The sequence below is a fragment of the Aspergillus undulatus genome (genome assembly GCF_047715775.1).
Source record: "Aspergillus undulatus strain CBS 261.88 unplaced genomic scaffold BDV17scaffold_16, whole genome shotgun sequence".
Taxonomy (NCBI): Eukaryota; Fungi; Ascomycota; class Eurotiomycetes; order Eurotiales; family Aspergillaceae; genus Aspergillus; species Aspergillus undulatus.
Window position 1 is genome coordinate 99,021 of NW_027396620.1, and position 18,387 is coordinate 117,407.

At 51.4% G+C, this 18,387-nt stretch overlaps 8 protein-coding genes across 8 annotated transcripts; 5 read left to right on the plus strand and 3 right to left on the minus strand.

Moving 5' to 3' along the window:
- The first annotated feature begins 276 nt into the window (after positions 1–276).
- On the plus strand, positions 277–1,219 carry BDV17DRAFT_47792 (uncharacterized protein). Its single transcript, XM_073764594.1, has one exon. It carries the CDS (start codon positions 607–609, stop codon positions 1,102–1,104), a length of 498 nt encoding a protein of 165 aa, XP_073616889.1. The 5' UTR covers positions 277–606; the 3' UTR covers positions 1,105–1,219.
- Positions 1,220–4,304, plus strand: BDV17DRAFT_47811 (uncharacterized protein). The gene is made up of 2 exons (XM_073764595.1): positions 1,220–3,161; positions 3,208–4,304. Exons 1-2 carry the CDS (start codon positions 1,334–1,336, stop codon positions 4,116–4,118), a joined length of 2,739 nt encoding a protein of 912 aa, XP_073616890.1. The 5' UTR covers positions 1,220–1,333; the 3' UTR covers positions 4,119–4,304.
- A 648-nt stretch (positions 4,305–4,952) lies between these two features.
- Positions 4,953–5,924, plus strand: BDV17DRAFT_290043 (glutaredoxin; the record flags this gene model as incomplete). Its single annotated transcript, XM_073761809.1, has 3 exons — positions 4,953–5,027; positions 5,096–5,552; positions 5,611–5,924. 3 exons carry the CDS (start codon positions 4,953–4,955, stop codon positions 5,922–5,924), a joined length of 846 nt encoding a protein of 281 aa, XP_073616891.1.
- Positions 5,925–6,305: 381 nt separating this feature from the next.
- Positions 6,306–7,635, plus strand: BDV17DRAFT_259733 (60S ribosomal protein uL6). Its single transcript, XM_073757465.1, has 5 exons — positions 6,306–6,414; positions 6,645–6,692; positions 6,794–7,049; positions 7,155–7,332; positions 7,383–7,635. The coding sequence occupies exons 1-5, from the start codon at positions 6,369–6,371 to the stop codon at positions 7,431–7,433; spliced, it is 579 nt and encodes a 192-aa protein (XP_073616892.1). The 5' UTR covers positions 6,306–6,368; the 3' UTR covers positions 7,434–7,635.
- A 95-nt stretch (positions 7,636–7,730) lies between these two features.
- Positions 7,731–10,095, plus strand: BDV17DRAFT_47859 (triacylglycerol lipase family protein). Its single transcript, XM_073764597.1, has 4 exons — positions 7,731–7,939; positions 7,998–8,128; positions 8,180–9,002; positions 9,057–10,095. Exons 1-4 carry the CDS (start codon positions 7,871–7,873, stop codon positions 9,873–9,875), a joined length of 1,842 nt encoding a protein of 613 aa, XP_073616893.1. The 5' UTR covers positions 7,731–7,870; the 3' UTR covers positions 9,876–10,095.
- On the minus strand, positions 9,904–13,059 carry BDV17DRAFT_47854 (uncharacterized protein). The gene is made up of 3 exons (XM_073764596.1): positions 12,473–13,059; positions 10,402–12,408; positions 9,904–10,315 (listed from the first exon to the last, which is right to left on the minus strand). The coding sequence occupies exons 1-3, from the start codon at positions 12,483–12,485 to the stop codon at positions 10,182–10,184; spliced, it is 2,154 nt and encodes a 717-aa protein (XP_073616894.1). The 5' UTR covers positions 12,486–13,059; the 3' UTR covers positions 9,904–10,181.
- A 224-nt stretch (positions 13,060–13,283) lies between these two features.
- BDV17DRAFT_259739 (uncharacterized protein) lies at positions 13,284–15,701 on the minus strand. Its single transcript, XM_073757466.1, has one exon. The coding sequence runs from the start codon at positions 15,303–15,305 to the stop codon at positions 13,593–13,595; it is 1,713 nt and encodes a 570-aa protein (XP_073616895.1). The 5' UTR covers positions 15,306–15,701; the 3' UTR covers positions 13,284–13,592.
- A 470-nt stretch (positions 15,702–16,171) lies between these two features.
- Positions 16,172–18,345, minus strand: BDV17DRAFT_259750 (rhomboid protease PCP1). The gene is made up of 5 exons (XM_073757467.1): positions 17,374–18,345; positions 17,219–17,322; positions 16,837–17,167; positions 16,616–16,790; positions 16,172–16,527 (listed from the first exon to the last, which is right to left on the minus strand). The coding sequence occupies exons 1-5, from the start codon at positions 18,233–18,235 to the stop codon at positions 16,263–16,265; spliced, it is 1,737 nt and encodes a 578-aa protein (XP_073616896.1). The 5' UTR covers positions 18,236–18,345; the 3' UTR covers positions 16,172–16,262.
- Between the last annotated feature and the right edge of the window lie 42 nt (positions 18,346–18,387).

The window sequence follows — 18,387 nt, forward strand, 5'->3', positions numbered from 1 at the left end:
AAGCTCCCAAGGTTTAAGTTTGAGACTGTTATGCAGTATTACATCAAGCCCATCGAATCCCTAGCAATAGTCGCAGCATCCTTACAGACGAGCGGGCAAAATCAGAATCAGAAGATAAAAGTATCAAACGTGCATGGACTAGTCCAGAGCCTGCAGTAGTAAAAGCTTTGCTCCGCACGAGGCGTATCGACACTAAAAAAAAAAGAGCGCCTTATCTCGTGCCGTGCCACAAGCCGACAAAGCCTATCTCCAGATCGCATAGTACAATATGCTATCAGAGTCGTCAGTTTGATTTTGAAACACTCTTTGTCTCGCATTCAAAACATCGAATTCAAATTGGAATTCCAGTCAAAGACAAGAGCCGCCGCGATTCTTTCAGAAGTTGGTCAACCGCTCCGTTTGGCTCACATCAGTTCGGCTCAAATGCCGTTTGTCGACTGCCATTGCTGTGCCGCCTGATTGGAAAGACGGATTTGGGTGTCGAGACAAAAGGCACGTCCTCAAATTTGGATCTGCGAACTGTGTGGAGAGCAGACCGTGTAGAAAGAAGAGCTCAGGCAGTTCAGCTGCCACTGGTAAGGTGGGAAAAGATCAGTGGGGCAGTCCATGCACAGAGCCCTCTCTGATTCGAGCATTTTGAGTCTCAAGGTCGACGCTCCATACTATCCCTTCCAGGAGTCTCCCAAGGGGTCTCCCCGAGTCACAGACTCACTACGAGCGCTTCTCATCACGCCTTATGAGGGTGCTTCTCTCTCGTTCGCTCTTTCTTACATTTCCATGATTCTTGCTTCCTCACATTCTTTACAAATTTATCCCTCTGCCCCTCACTGTGTTAGATATCGCGTGCATATTTTCCCTCCTTCTCGACGGCTCCTTTTTGTGCCCTCCACCCCCATTCGTTTGTCGGTTCTATTGAGTACTAGACTCTTATTGCTTTTGCTATCTCTTTCTTTCTCTCGCCTCTCCATCGATGAAATTCTCGTCTTTCTCGATCTGCGCTGCAGTCCCACCTGTTTCTCCAGTCGTGGCAAGAAATCTGGTGCAAGGAACATTCTCTGGAGGCGCCCTGGATTTTTCCAACCTTTGAGTTTAAGTTTACTTTGAACCTGCAACCTGACTGGCACGCGCGGATGCGTCAATAATTTATTATTGATTTGCGCCGTTGAGCTAGTCGGTGTTCCCCCTTGATTTCTGATCTTCCACTGGATCATGCAAGCTCGCGCTATCCTCTCCCGCTTATATCGTCCTCGGTGACTGCCCACTAGCTCCGAGGTGGTGGAGAGGAAACATTTTTTGGAGAGTATAAGCATACTAGTTCCGGTCAATAGTCGCCATGGATCGTGCGGAGCAGCAACATTCCGCGACTACGGAAGCCACTGTCCAGTCTTCGCTCCTCGCAAGGCGCCGCAAGAATGACCGTTCACGCCCGCAGACCAGCAGTCATTCTGCATCAGCCGACCCAACCTCGCCCGAGGTCATCACTTCTCTAATATCTTCACTTTCAGCTATTTCAGTGCCCGTGCAATCGCATTTCGACTTGAACGTTCCGCGCATCGATTCGGAAACTGATCCCTCATCACCAGTTTACATCCCTCCCGAGAGCCTTGACGTACCCGATCAGCGCCCGCGTAGTGAACATGGCTTTGGCATGACCTACGGTTCGCAGAATCCGGTCGATGAACCGCCGAATAGTCCTTACTTACATCCGGATGATGCCGCAGCATCGCCGATCATTCGCATGGCACGGGCGCCGCCATCTCCAAAGTCCCCCAAGTCCCCGAAATTCAAACTCAATCCTGAGCGACCTACTTCTCCCGGAAGGCCGACCTCTCAGTGCTCAATCAACTCGTACAGAGCCACGTTTGAGGATTCTGCCTTTGGCACAATCACCGCGGAACCTGGCCCACAGCAGGCTGCAACGGCAGCGAGTATCCATTCGACTAGCTCCAGGAAGAGTTTAAGGAGTCTTCTTAGGAGGTCGTCGCGCGAATTGACGGGGGACAAAGACAAGCAGTCTGACCGATTGCGGAAAACGAACAGCTACACCGACGGCTTACGGCATAACGTGCCTCGTAATAGAGCCAGCTTGCGCTCTCTACATTCAATGGCCGACGTGGTTGAGGAAGGAAGGCCTACTCAGTTTGCGATGGATGATACTAGGGAAGGCATTATGGGCACCCCTCCAGGAACGGAACGTCCTTCGCTGCAAAGCAACCAAGAGAGCGGGCCAAGCACACCCGGAGGCATTGGAAGTGGCAGAATTATACCTGCTCGGGAGTCGTCTCTGCGTCATGGGTACTCCTCAAGTCCGAAGCATCGGAAGACCGGTCGTCTTAGCCGATATCCATCGACTGCTAGCAGAGCTAGCAAGGCTAGTGGGGAGATGAAAACAGACAGTGGAATTGCTGGGGTCGGCAACGAAACTGAACAAGTGACGAAGAGGATTCAAGAACTGAAAGACCAGCAGCTCAAGATAAAGAGCGAGCTGGAAACTGATAATACCCCCAATACTCCACCGCAACAACCGGCAAAGGAACCATCAACAGTGCCACCGTCGCGCGCACGGAGCGATACCGGTGGCAGTATTGTGCAGCATGAGTTGATCATTGATGAGAGCGCTCCTTCTCCAGCAATCTTGACTGGAAAAAGTCGATCATTCCCTCGCAATAGTTCCCAGATCGCTCCGAGACCAAGCATTGTGTCGTCGCAATCCTTCGCGGCAAGACAATCCTTTGACCGGCCCGATCCCATGGACAGACTTCGGAACAGGCGATCTGTGGAATCTCAACCAGCGCCGAGACTCCATAAACGCTCTCCATCTGGGCCGATCTCTCTCATTAGATCTTCGGCTGTAGTAGAGGAGCGACCATCCAGCGCAGATTCAGTTGATTTTGCAGTCTCTGAATATGTAACATCACCAAAGTTGACACAGAGGGTGCGCCACCCTACAAGCGGTCGTGTGATAGCGTTCTCGGAAGTCGGGGATCCAAAAGGCCACATGGTACTCTGCTGCCTTGGTATGGGGCTTACGAGGTATTTGATGGCTTTCTACGACGAACTAGCACGGTCACTAGGCCTCCGACTCGTGACATTGGACCGACCTGGTGTCGGTGAAAGTGGTCCCTACGTGACTGATGCTGGGACACCCCTCAGCTGGCCTGGTAGGTCTCTACCCCGATTTCTGCCAATTGTTGCTAACTTCTCCAGATGACGTTGCAATTGTCTGTAATCATATAAAAGTCACAAAGTTTTCCATTTTGGCCCACTCTGCCGGGTCTATCTATGCCCTTGCGACAGCTTTGAGGATACCACAGCATATTCGTGGTCGTATCCACCTGTTAGCACCATGGATTCCTCCCTCTCAGCTGTCTAACATTGGCTCATACAAAACCCCTGTCCCCAATAATGCGGTGCCCGTTTCGCATCGATTCCTTCGGGCTTTGCCAGCCTCGTTCCTCAAAATCGCGAACTCGAGCTTTATGAGTGCCACGAGTTCAAGTCTCACGTCCAGTCTACCCAAATCTCCGAAGCGAAGCAAGCGCCGTGCCACTATGAAAGACGGCGGCGCTCGTCCAGTTTCCCTTGATGCTCGTGATGTGAAACAGCAGCCAGAGAAGGCTGTTTTCAAGTCAATGGATAATATCCAGGCGGTTCGCGATTCTCAAACAGCGAACGATGGAAAAGTCGAGGTCATCACCAGCCGAGACGTCGACTCCGAAGAACGCGAGCGACAAATGGACTACGATAATCGACTGACGCATAAAATCTGGGAACTAGCAACAACCCACGCCAATCCAGCTGTGGACTTGTTGGTTTGCCTAGAGCGCCATCAACCCATTGGCTTTCGATATGTTGACATCACTCGAAATGTTGTGATTCACCATGGAAGTCGAGACACACGTGTGCCTGTTGATAATGTCCGTTGGTTGGGCCAAACCATGCGGCGCTGCGAGGTCCGGGTTCTCGAAGGCGAAGGTCACGGATTGATGGCCTCAGCCACAGTGATGGGCAATGTCTTGATGGAGATTGCCAAAGAGTGGGAGGATTGGATGACTCTGGTTCAAGGTAAACGTAAAGCGACACTCGGCACTCGCTCAGGTGCGATGATTGCGGTTTAGCCTGGCTCGAGCCTAGTGATGCTGTCAACCATTCGCCTTCGTTGCCGGTTTATTCTTTCATATGATGAATTGCCGGGTTTACCGAGCCAAGCCGCTGCGGGTTTTGCGGTTGCTCGCTTGGATCTCTGCACGGAATTGATTTCTCTGCGTTTATATATACCTCACAAGCCCCTCGTTCCTGATTTGATTTCTGGTTTTATTTTGATCATGATACCATTGACTATAACACCATACCCCATAACATAGACATTCATAATCTAATTTATAATAGACAAAAGTTATATCAAGTCTCTTCATGCACAAATAACAATAACAAACGCCAAGAGGGACTGATCTGAATGCCTGGTAACACCACTTATATGCTGCAGAGACATGGGTGATCTATTCGATACTTCGCCGCCAGTCAAGTGTATGGCCTGGTGTACGGACGGGGCCCACGGGCCGCCTCGGGGTTCATTTGTTCCTCCCCAGCCCCACGCGTCAGGACTCAGGGACCTCCGAGCGACCTATCGCAACGGCCGCATCCTTATTTCTCTCCAGGTTACAGCGCCGAGTCTGATTCTTCGGTGCTATCAACATTAACGCCAACGGCCTAATTTGTGCCCCGATTTTTCCGTGCTCGCTCGCCAAATGTCCTGTCTCGATGTGCCGAAGCCCCTATGACCTGACCCGCTATCAGCGCAACAGTGACTTTTGAGGGACCCTGAATCTATGCACCAGGGGCATACTCTGTACACTCATTCATGAATATATTTGACATTATCTTTGACGGCTTATCATACTCACCTCTGAGATACCTCGAACCTTACCCGTCAAAGATCAAATCGCTCCGAAATGTTCTCCCAGCGGCGCATCCGGTTCATGGCCGCCACGGCCTTGATCGTGTTCATATTGTACTTACATTACTCGGTACGCAGACCTTGTCAAACAATCTCGATACGTTCACTTAATGATCTTCTAACCAACGAACCGAATAGAGCGACAGCCAGAGTGTCCGAAATCAGACATTCTACCAATCGACCGTGGCCGCGATAAACGCGGAGAAGGCAGGTGCGGGGAACACAAAAGCGCCGAGCTATCTATCGCATACGGGCAAGGAACAACCAGGTTCCAAACCCAGCGAGGAATATACATATGTTGAAGGGGACGACAAGGAGGAGCCAGCGATCCCCAAGGCCCAACCGGAGCCGCAGCAGCCACTCCAGGCCTCCGCCGACCAGGATACGGAAGAGATCCCTATCGCGGGTCGGACAAAGATGACTGTACCTAAGGAAAAGGGTCCGGGGGGATCTGAAGTAGAGACCGAGACTGATGCGGAGGCCGCACCTTGGAAGGAGGACGACGAGGACGAAGAGAAAAAGAAGCAGAAACAGCTTGAGATTGAGCTGGCAGAGACCAAGGCCGAGTTAAACGATATATTGAAGCGGTCGCCAGGTAAGCTTGAGTTGATCTTGCTGCAATTCCTCGGTCTCCGTTCATTGATGCGCTACAGTTATCATCTTCTCCAAATCTTACTGCCCCTTCAGCAAAAAGGCCAAGGCGATTCTTTTGGGCAAATACACAATTGTACCGGCGCCCTTCGTGGTGGAACTTGATCAGCACCCACTTGGTCCACGACTACAGTCCCTTCTAGGAGAGAATACGGGCCGACATACTGTCCCGAATATCCTGGTGAACGGAAGGAGTATCGGCGGCGGCGATGATATTGCTGCCCTGGACGACCATGACGAGCTGGCGCCGAGACTGAAGAGCCTTGGTGGTAAATGGCTCCAAGATGTCAACCGAAACGAAGACAGCACCGATTAAATCTCGTTGACTTGCGGTAATAATGTTTTCCCATCCGTCTACTTGGTCAGGTTCCGCCTTATCTGACTGGTCTTGGCGCGGAGGGGAAGGTACAGGACAGGACTGCGTTATCCTTATTATTCTTCTCTGTATATATTGATGAAATGATTCACGGTAACATAGTGTATAATTATCGAGTTTTTGACTGTTTAAGAGCCCGTCTTAAGATGCGTAGGTGCTTCCGCAGGCTGTGGTTGACGGGTATAGAGAGGAACCCTAGAACCTAACAAAGGCGCTAAGCCCGATTCGACTCTAAGCGACGCACAACCCCGTGATTCGTGATTTTCGCTCCACCACCGGGAAATTGTGTGCGCCGACTGACTTTCGATCTTCTCGACGACCCGACTGCTCGACGACATCGACAACCTGCCCCCTCGGACATCCTAATCCCACGCAGCAGTCAAGATGCGGTACATTCACTCCGAGGAAACGCTGCCGATTCCCGACAATGGTGAGCTTGCGACCTTCGTTTCTTCATTCGCGTTTTGAGTTGGAGGAGGGCGATACAACATGTCATGGCTTGGATGGTGGTTGTTGGCTGCACTGCGAAGAACACGAATGCTACGCGGCTTTCAGGGAATGCGATTGCCATGAAAAGAGCTGGATTATTCGACGCTGGGACTAGGAGATGCTATTTGCGGTTGTCTTGTTGAACTGGGACTGATTCGAATTGCCTAATAGTGAAGGTTCACATTCGCTCGAGAATCGTGACCGTTGAGGGACCCCGAGGTATGCATACTCCAACCTGCATTCGGAAGCCAAATAATCTTTCGACACCAGAAACATTTGGTATTCGGCAATCGGACGGCATTGACATGTATTTCCAATAGGCAAGCTCACCAAGGACCTCTCCCACATCGCCGTCACCTTCGGCCGCCCCAAGAAGGATGTCATCTCCATTGAGATGCACCACGGTTCTCGCAAGGGTGTCGCTACCCTCCGCACCGTCCGCACCATCATCAACAACCTCATCATCGGTGTCACCAAGGGCTTCAAGTACAAGATGCGCTACGTCTACGCTCACTTTCCCATCAACGTGAACATTGAGAAGAACGCCGAGACTGGCCAGTTTGATGTTGAGATCCGGTATGCAACTCTCGCGACCGACCGATGAGACAAGATAGATATCACGGATCATGTCTCACGTCTATCGGCATGGATGTTTTGGATGGTCATGCTAACTGGTATCAGTAACTTCTTGGGTGAGAAGTACGTTCGTCGTGTTGTCTGCCAGCCCGGCGTCGACATCCAGGCCTCCCCCAACGTCAAGGATGAGCTCCAGCTCTCCGGTAACTCCTTGGAGGCTGTTTCCCAGAGCGCCGCCGACATCCAGCAGATCTGCAGAGTCCGAAACAAGGATATCCGAAAGGTGAGATTCGTCGAACTGATTTGGTCCAACATTTTACTAACTGCAGCCAGTTCCTTGACGGTCTGTACGTTTCTGAGAAGGGTAACATCGTTGAGGAATAGATATAATGTCCGCTCGGTGGGTAGTTTGGGTGTCTGGAGATTCCTTTTATTTTCGCCAACTTGCACCAGGAAGCAGAGCGAAATGAAATTCAAAAATTCAAGACCATGAAATGCATTTATGCCCTTTTTCTTCTTTGTCGGGAGTGTAGAGAAAAGCGAGAATTATTTTCAAGTCTACACGCATACAAATATTTTGTGTAAACAACTCCGCCAGTGTAGTTGCAGATGTCGGGGATAACGGGGGCTTGGATGAGTTCTCCGGCCGTTTTGCTTGTGATGCAACCCGCACCCATCCCACTTCCACCTCCCTCCACCACCGTCTCATTCCCATGACCTATTCCGCGACCCGATGGGTACTGGGCACATGTGAATCAAGAATGGGGACATTCTCCAAATAAATTGATATACTCGTCGCAAATTGGATAAAACCGCCTCCAATGGCTGTCTACGCCCTGATCTTCGCAGTCATCAGCATGGTGCTGGATGTGACGCTCTTCTGGAAAGAGGTAACTCACACTCGCCGGCCAGATTTTAGTGAACCGTACATTCTCACTCGTTCGATAGAGACTTCTGTCATGGTGGAGGTCAAAGTCGCCTCGAATTCGACTGCGTCATAGCATGGCGATAGCAACGAACTATGAAGACTGGGAGGAGAGCGCATACCAGCTAGATGAGCTTTTGAGCCTGGATCTATGGTGACCTCGCCAATCATAAATTAATCAGAATCAATTTCTAACATTATTCAGGCGACAAAATCCATCAAACAGACGCTATGATTCGCGCCTCATCATGGGCAGGCTGTCGGCCCTGATGACGGCCCGCGAAGAAGACGACATTCTCATGCTGGTCAACCTGCTCCGATCAGGTCTCGTTCGCAACCTTGGCAATATCACCTCTCCCAAGCTCTTCTTGCATGCCAATGCTGGCACGAAGCTGCTGATTGACGACTACATCACACAGGTCGCCCTCTCCATTCAGCATGTGACGGCGCTACAGACCGCCCCGGTACACGACAGCGGCTTCACTTCCCAGGCCAAGGTAGAATTACTTCACGACACGCGCCAGGCTTTCGGAAGATCGACGTTGCTTCTACAAGGCGGTTCTATATTTGGTCTTTGCCATCTTGGTGTCGTCAAGGCCCTTCATCTGCAGGGCCTCTTGCCGCGGATTATCACTGGGACGGCCACGGGAGCTCTTATCGCAGCTTTGGTTGGTGTCCACAGCGAAGAAGAGCTATTGGGTGTTTTAGATGGCGAAGAGATAGATCTCTCTGCCTTTGATCGTCAGCGGGATGAAGCGCAGTCCTCGTCCTGGGTCAGCAGATGGCTCCTTCCATCGGGCCTCGCAAACGGCGGGCTAACGACCCTGCTTCGCCGCACGAAGCGGTACTTTAGCAAAGGCTACTTCCTTGAGGCCGAAGTGTTAGAAGAGTGTGTTCGTGCCAACTTGGGAGACCTCACATTCGAGGAGGCTTATGCTCGGTCAAAGCGCATATTGAACATCACAGTCTCGACTTCAGGCAAGAGCGGGACGCCAAATCTACTAAACTACCTAACCGCCCCAAACGTGGTACGCTATCATTCTGACATTCCTTCATACAGCCACTGACCACTATATACACAGCTTATATGGTCGGCCGCCGTCGCTTCCAACGCCACCAACAACTCATTTTACGCCCCTGTCACAATATACTGCAAAGATGAAACCGGCTCGATCGTTCCCTGGCCACACAGTCAGGACGCCGTCTTCAAACCCTGGCGCCACACTCACTACGAAGAAGGCGAATCGCCACTCTCCCGGATCGCCGAGCTCTTCAACGTAAACCATTTCATCATCTCCCAAGCTCGTCCATACATCATCCCCTTCCTCCGCTCAGAGCTCAACTTCCTCGACCGCAGGCCAACAACGGGTCGCTGGAATATAACCCGTGCTTTGGCGCGCCTCATTGCCCTCGAAATCGGGCATTGTCTCCGCCAACTCAATTACATCGGCCTCTTACCTGCCCAACTAGCCAGACTCCTCATCGAGGAAACTGTCCCCGGGTCGCAGCTAACCTTAGTCCCAGACCTGCGGCTCCGCGACTTTCCCAAACTCTTCCAGAATCCAGACCAAGCTAGCCTAGCGCACTGGATTCTCAAAGGCGAGAGAGGCGTTTGGCCCGCTGTCTCCGCGCTGAAGGTCCGGTGCGCCATCGAAATCGAGCTCGACAAGGGTTACCAGGTCGTCCGGCGGCGCAAGCCAACCGAACCTCTAGGGCTGGGCATCGGACCGTCGGCAGTAGCGCCGCAGGCGGCGTCGGATCCCTTGCAGAGCACACCTCGAGCAGCACAGCCAAATGAAGGTGTTCTGAGGCAGCGGAGGGGCTTCAATATTGATCTTACAAGCACGAGGGATATTGATCCGACTGTTACGTTGACGAGTCCTGACCAACCCTATTCATGATTCTTGGAAGGTTTTGTTTGGGTACATTTACCGTCTTGTTGGGCTCTTATATAATGTATGATTATCAATAAGACACTAGTTATTAACAGATTGATATCTTGAAAGCACAGAGCCAGATCATTACTCGAATTGACAGAACAGACCAGACCGTTTTGAACAACCAAACAAGCCGGGGGATATATACCAATGATCAAATCACAACATTAAAAGAAGATAAATAGTATCAATGAGATACTGGGTATATCGGCACAAAATACTCTTACTCTCTGCCGGCAGGCAGTATTCCATTTTTTACGATTAGCGGTATTAGGTCGAAGTCTGAGGGCGTTCTTCCCGCTGGCGCGAGCGGGCTCGAATAGATGCCGCTGCGGCATGAAGAGAGCGGGAACGAGAGTGCGGTCGGGCGTCATTCTCTGTCCGGGTGTACGACAGGGCAGGGACTATACTGAATTTAGTTTGAGGTTCCAAGATATGTCAAAGCAGTTGGGCAAATGAAGATGTAGGAAAAGATATGAGGGTAACATACTGCTAAACCCATAGCCATGGGCGGCCCCTTCGCAGTTCTGAGGGCTGATTTCTACCCGAATAGCAACGTTCAATCCGCCATGCAGACCGCTCGTGCTAGCAGCGCCATCCGCGGCCGGATGAGCAGATCCAGCCGTCGATTCGCCGATGTGCAAAGGATAATGACCGTCTTTCGGTATGGGGAATGATGCGCTGTTCTGAGTGGCATCACCATTTGTAGCCGGCGTTTCTATTTCAGTAATACAGGCATAGTTGCGGGAAGGCATCGTAGTCTTGTTCCATGAGGCACTCTTGTCTGCGCCCCCTGGCTGTCCGTCGAAGAAGTTCATTAGTGTTTCGTCGGTTTCTGAATCCAAGTGGTGAATCTTATTTCTTCGCGCCAGTAGGTTGGCAACGGCCTTGGGGGGTGGCTTGTTAGTAATGGCGCTGCTAACAATGTTGACCATGTATCGGGGGTCATTCTCGCTGCTGACACCCAGCTTAGGGTTCGCGTAAAATCGTCCAATAGCCGCCAAGTGAACGTCACCTCCCAGAATCGTCACACGAACCGAATGAGTTTTGGAAAAGTCTTGGAGGCGCTGGATGAACTCTCTGCGCTCGCGCTTGTGCTGACGGGCCGTGTAATGGTCATCGAGGTCATCCAGTAAATCTACCTGCCCGTCAAATTGGTTAAAGAAGCCACCGGCAAGTCCAAATCGCTTGTTCATTAATCGAATAGGAGCAATGAGTGGCGAACTAAGGATGTTCTCGAGCCACGCGAGGCGGGGGTATGCAATTGGGACACCCAAGAGTACGATAAGATGTTTGATATCGCCATTGGCAGCAAGAACTTCCTGTTCCAACCGGGAAAATATAAGATCGTAAGTGTCCGGATAGTTGACCTGGTGTCGAGTACGCTCTGTACGCGCATCAACGCCGAGGAACGCCATGCGTTTACCGAGACGCATATACAGATTTCGACTCTTCTCCTCAACGTATGGGCCAGGACGCTTGCCGATAATCCAGCTGTCATCCTCCGCATGATCTTCCAGGACAAATGTACCCTCCAACTGCCGCGGATCGGCACCTGCACTACCATTGATAGCTTGCATAGTTTGCGGGGCATCGGTTGTGTAAGTGGATTTCGGCGGCGCAATGTGATGCTGGAACAAACAATAGTACTTGAAGGCTACACCACCGATGCCGCGAAAGACGGAGCACTTCATAAAGTGGTCAGTGTAGGAGCCGAACCCATCGATAATGTCGTGGTCGTCCCAGATGTTGATCTGAGGAATCCGACCGTTCGCCTCTTTGAACGGCTCTGTCGAGTACCACCGTACATAATTCGCATAGTAGTAATCATCGCAAGCAGCGCGCAAATTGTTGTCGAATTGGTGCGCACGCCGCTTATGAGGGTTGGAGATGGAAGTCCATTCCTTTAACGGACCGTCCACACGAATACCGTCGTTATAAATTTGGTCACCACCGCCAATCATGACGTGGAAGGGCTTTTGCGCGTGCACGCGCAAAACGTCGTTCCACAGGTTGGGACCGATCCAGGCGTCCATGTCAGTGCCGACGGAGAAACCATTACAGGAATGGAACATGAGGCGCATGGACTGGGTGCGCGAAGGAACGACAAAGTCCCAAGGCGAGTGAACCTCGCCGCCTTCGGAATAGCGAAGCCCAGGAATTGTGTATGACCAGCGCACCTCGTAGTCTTCCAGGGGCAATGTGAGCGAAAAGCGCCAAAAGGCCTTCTTGGGGTCTTCGAAGAGGCGCAAACCGTCAATCGCGACGCCCTGGGTGTTCGCGACAGCTTGAGTAAGGGCAGGATCGGGGACGACGGGGCCGGCTTGACGCAAATAAAGTCGAGGCTGAACCTGATTGGGCTTCGTGACAATCAAGACGCTTCCGTGCCAGATGGACGAGGACGGAGTGACATCCATATTCTTGAAGTTCAGGAGAGGGCCGCAGGTGACGTCGACCGGGGTCTCGGTCTCAGAGACATTGGCATTGGGGGCAACACCTGTCGCGGAAACAATGAATTGTCAGAGAAGACCAATTAATAGAAAACCTGGGCGGGCAAATACCTGAGTAGGCCATAATGTCTGATATTCAACGAGCGCAACCCGTCACTGACGGGAATCAAGTGGTAGGGAGCCGAGGGAGCAAATGAAGCAACAACAACGAAGGGGGTATCCAAACGAGGTCAATTATTACGATACGGGATCAGGGGCGAAGAGAAAGATTGAGCAGAGGTGGGCAGGGCAGGGAGATTAAGAGAAAGCCGGTGGAGCTGAAGTGACATGGAATGGAGCCAGGGAGGGTCGGCGAGGGTCAGCGCCAGGAAAGATCCGATCAGTGAAGGAACGAAGGGACCAGCTGGAGCCAACGAGTTAAAGAGGCACGTATCTCGTACACAAGCCTTAATAATCTCATACCACCAAACTGGTCAATGAACTGCATGGCAGGATAAAATCAAGATCTATTAGGCAGCACAATTATTGCTCCTGTGATTGCACGATTCAGTTGATGCTGATCTCTGTCCTGGACTTCTTGTACATGGTAGGGCTGATTGCAGGTCAAGCTTTGCAACAATAGGGCGGCAAACCCCACGATTTGTTAGAGATGCCTAGTATAGTCAATGAACTGACAGCTCCGTGTCATTTGAGTTCATAATAGATATTGGTCCATAATGCGTAAGCCATGGAGACGTGATAATCGCATGATGGAGCTGTAATCTGGACTGTACAGCTGAGGCTGACTTAGCCACACCCAGCCACCCGAGGTTCCCCGTAGGGCCTGTGGCTGGGCAGATGCCAGGCAGCGCGACCCAGCAGACTAACGGTGGCCCATGACGGCATCTAGCATATCTGGATGCGATAGGGCAGTAAAATGCAGCTGTGATCGATTACTCTTCAGGCATTGATTGCGAGCTACGCGAACCTTGGTAGCGGTGATTATCATCCATATTTGAGTCCATTATTGCAGAGTACAGAGAACCGCTCCATGCCCCCTGCCTTGCTTGCCAATAATCACACAATCCAAACTCAAACAGTGATCCACTAGGAATTCCTGCTCGGCCAAGCCTTTTCTCCAGGTAGCAACCTCCAGGTTTATGTGAATCAAATCGAAAATTAACTCGTACAAAATGGTTGCTCTCCAACGCCAGAATGTCTCGAATGCCAGGAAAGGACATGCAGGTCTCAGCTAGCCAAGTACAGGACTCGATAGAAACTGAGAGACTGGGCTGTCCCTTTTCCAATGATTATCATTATCTCTCAAGGCGGCTTGTTCAACACCAATGCTCATATCCTCCAACAAGTCGCCAACTTGACTTCGGTTCGCAAATGTGTCTAGTTCAGGGTGGGCCTGCACCAGTTGTAGGGCCCGTTCCAAAAGCATGGGAAGGGAAATGTGCTGGTATTTAGAGTCCCCAAACTCGTCGCATGGCTCTGTAGCAGGGGTGACAATTCCAGGAGATACAGGGCTAAAGCATCGTTTCGAGAGCGCCGGGGTACCTTCTGGAAACCTAGGCGAAGGACTCCTAGGGATCTCCGCTGGCGCCATTGCACTGAGATCCCAAGCAGTTTGCTGACTTTTCGCCAGGATATTCTGAAGCACAGTCTCTTGGCTCTGCGAGGTCCCAGCCTCAGGCACGACGAACAAATCCTCCAGTCGCTGTTCCACGCGCTTCTTCCTCTGCATGCGCTCGTTGTACCGAATCTGGTTGCAAGTTTCCAAGCTAGGTGCCGCCCAAGACTGCCCCTTCAGGCTGCCGTCTCGCTCTGATTTCTCAAAAGTATAAAGGTCGTTGGTATACTGGTTGACTGCCGCTTTGCTCTTGTACTGCTCCTTTGAGTATCCGTCCCGCACGGCGAACCACGCTCTATAAGAGGCTCTCTGCAGGATCAAGCGTCCTTGTTCGACGTAGCAGCTGAGTCTCGCTTGGAAATCGGGGAGGGATCCGGTATTCTGCTGAAAGAGAACCTCGCTAAAGTCCAGCAGCCATTGACACCATAGGGTGGCAATGATTATCTCGAGACCAGGATCGTCATCAGACTCCAGGGCCAGACAATACTCGCTTGAACTGAGGATACCCATTCCAACATGCATCTCTCCCTTTGCAAAGTTTGTATCCATAATATGGATGAGATCAGGAACGGTGACGGTGTACACGTTGCTGCTGTTGTCCCAAACACACCAAATGTCGCTGAGATCATGGGGAAACCAGTCGAAGAGCCGGGCGTACAGGGTCTTGCAGTCATAGTCAAAGCCCAACACATAGTGTCGACCACCAAAGGAAGGGGTTTGATCCGCGAAGTGGCGGTCCGCCACCGGCAGGATACCGAACAACAGCTGAGGCTGGTCACCAGGAAAGCATTGAGATGTCAATGCTCGATCTTGTGCAAACTCGTCGTAAGGTAGAGGGCGACAATCAGCACCGTCGAACAAAAACATGCCGTCACGCCTAGCCTCCGGGGTCTGGCCGCTTTCAGCGGAGCAGAGATACAGATGATAGTCGACTATGTTCCATGGGTGACTGACGATATAGGCAGGTGGCTCGGGACGTCGTTGATCCTTTTTCTTGTCCTCTGCCTGTTCATAGTCGTCATCTTCGAGAATTGAAGAGTCTGGAGTTAACGTCGACGTCTCTTCGTTTGGCTCGTGCTCAGCATTTTCAGCTTCATCCAGTACTCTCGGTCCGGTCACATCGTGTATGTCCTTCATCATCCCATGATCGTACTGCAGTGTACCCTCATTGGTCAAATTATCCTCTTCCCCCTCCTGCAATGCCAACGCGTTCTCTTCCAGAAGCCTTCGTGCTAGCCTGAGTTCGTCTCTAGTTTTCTTCATCTTGAAGACGGGGGTGAGAGCTTCTGCTCTCGCAGCAGCGGCTTCACGAGCCATCGTGTACGGCATCGTGTGATTTTTTCCAGAACAGAATCCAGCAATTCCCAGATGAGATATTAAGGTGTAGAGCGGAGGTGAAAGAAATACTGACAGGAACAAGGAGGAAACCCAAGCAGCTGCAAGTGGTCAAAGGTAATGACGAAGAAGGGGTGTCAAGACATTTATGCAATCAGGAAGAAAAAAAGAGCAAGACATTTTCTTGCTGAGAGATGGTCTGTGTGGGAGCTCAAAACATGCGCATATACTCTGAGCTCGCGTGTCTTTGTGCACACTCTTCAGGTAGCCTCTCTGCACAAGCCTGTACCTAGTATGCCCACCTAAAGACGAACACCACAAACACTGGGAACAAGAACAAGAAGAAAAAAGAACAATGGAAAGAACAAAGAAAGAATTCTTTACAGAGGCCTCATAATGTCTCACTCCACACTCTAACAACCTGCAAGTCATCAATCAACGACTGAACACTGTTTGCAACACATAATACCAAATTCTTCTCTTCATCTTTTCCTCTCCGCCATTGAAACCCAGGAACACCCTCATTACCTCTTGTCTGGTGATGCCTTATTCGAACAATGAGTCTTCCTGAGCAAGTACCAGATCCCAGTCCTGACGAGGAACATTGCCTCAACAAGAAGACCTTGTCAATCAAAGTGCGAAACTCACATGGAGTTCATTGGTACCTTACCCATGACATGTAGAATCAAACATCAACACAAATGGCCATTGTCCCTGCTAAGGAAAATTTCGGTGCAGCAAGCGGCACTTTGTCTACACGTGCATGGATATATGCAGCTGTCTTTCCTGTCTGTACCTGGTCCACTGGGCAGGGTTCATTAGTTGGATAAAGTCGAAATTAGGTTGGAAAGATGGGTGGGTATTCAACATAAAATAATAAGATCTAATAAGACACAACCAGAAGATAGACGGGATCAAGTCCTGTTGCGCTCCCGGGCGGGCAGCCCAAACCTACTTGGAGATAACCCTATCCAACCACCCCCAATTCCTCTCTTTCTCCCTCCTTACCCTCTCCCTGTACCACAGCGCAAAGGTTGCTCCCATGGCATAACCACCGAAATGCGCGTGGTAATCAAGATTCGGCACGACCCGCGAGCGCTTGCGCATCAGGATACCGAAGGCTTCAAGGGCAATGTAGCCGGTAAGAAGCTTCCATGCTGGGGTCGCGAGGGCTTGCTGCCATTCGTATGGGAGGAAAGAGACGGTCCATTTTTCGCTGGATTTGTCAGTCCGATTCATATTTTCTTCTTGCTTGGCGCCTATGATAAAGGAAGGGAATGAGGACAAGGGTGGTAGCTCCTTACTCTGGGTTTATTAGGGCGCACGCAGCGAGTACACCGGCAATTGCGCCACTGGCTCCGAGGGAATTTACAGAGAGGGCATTTCTGGTAACATGCCATGTCAAGGAGGCGAATGAGCCTAAGACGCCGGAGGCGAGGTATAGGGCGAGGAAGTTGCCTCGGCCGATGTCATCGTGGACTGGTTGTGGTTAGCACTTGCATACAGTAGAGATGATGACACTCACGCCTGGTCCCGAAACACCAAAGAACAAACATATTCGTCGCTAAATGCCAGAATTTTTGATGGCTAAAGACGTTCCCAATCAAGCTGAATACATGCGGATTGACAGCGACGCTGAGAAAATAGCGATTGAGGTATTTCCACGCTGGCGGGAAATGCCAGAGAACGAAAACGCCAGCGTTCATGCCAATCAATGCTGCGACTGTGACTGCTGCTGGAGGTATATCTGGCCACATGCGGTCTGCCCTTGCTGGCGGATGATATGTCACTGCGAAACCATAGCATAGTCCAAGAGTAAGGAGGGTGAAGATGATCGCGGGGGTCAGGCGGCTGCTCTGTTTCATTAGTTAGCAAGGTGTGTCGCACCGCAAGTGAGTGGTCCTTACCGTTGTAATCTTGGAAAAATCCGTTACGGTGTCTGTCGCCTGGAGGTGGTGCTTTTGTATCCATGCAAGAAGCGGCCTTTGGCTGGGGTCTGCCCTTCCTTGGACTAGTTCGCTTGTCAGTATATCCCAAAAACAGACACAAGGGAGTAGCATACTCTCCAAAGCAGCAGACGTATCGTCCAACTTCTGAAGCGCCGTGCTCTTTGCCAACTGCTGTTTTATCTTCTCACGATGCTCTTCCTCGCCCTCCAGCCATGCCTTCCGTTTCTTGTCCGCCTCCGCGAGGAGTATCTTCTCATTCCGCTCTCGGATTTGCTTAAGAACACTCCGTCCCGATGGGTCATTCTTCTCGCCAAGTTCAGCACCATATGATCCACTTTGAGGTTTGTACAAGCCCAGTTCCTCCGCCTGCCGAGCCAGTCTCTCCTCTTCTGCACGGTCCTCGCGTTCGATCCGAGCCATGATAGCGGCATCCTCATCCATTGGATATTTTCTTCGGAGGTAGTCGAGACCTGAATCGAACGTTGCAGGGCGCACGGCACGTTTGATGTCGGCGGGGAGGTCGAGGTCGAGTGTGCCAGCAAGGCGTCTGGCTTGAAGGATAGCGAGGATTCGGTTACCCACTGCAGGAGACAACTTCGTGCGAGCACCAAAAATCTGGTCGATTTCTGCTTTGGAGAATGGCTTGTCCCGAAGCTGAACTCCTTTCTCTACCGGCGTGGGCGTGGGCGTTGGCTTGCCTGATGCCCGAGCAGCGGAGCTCGTCTGGAAGCATCGTGAAGGGTTTCGACTAGAATAGGGCAGGGACTGTGGTCTTGCGCTAGTAACCGATGAAAACACCGCGGAAAATGGCTTCGCGGAGCTTAGCAGCCGTCGCGCGGCGTTATCAAGATACCATGTCGGCGAAATTTGTCCACCAGGTGAGCGGAATGGCGCAACTGGGTTTGGCAGGTGCAAGTTTGCGGGTCGAAGCCCTAAGCATGGAGTGCGCCATGCTACGCAGAGGACATTGCTCATCTCCTGCGACTCATATGGCAAAGCCAGAGAAAGCTGAGCTGAAAGTTGCGTGATTTGTTGAACCTTTCAAATCATGGGTAGCGGAATGGCCGTGACTTCTCCGAATCTCTTCTCCGCTGCCAAGAATTGTTCCGAGCGCATAATACGATATG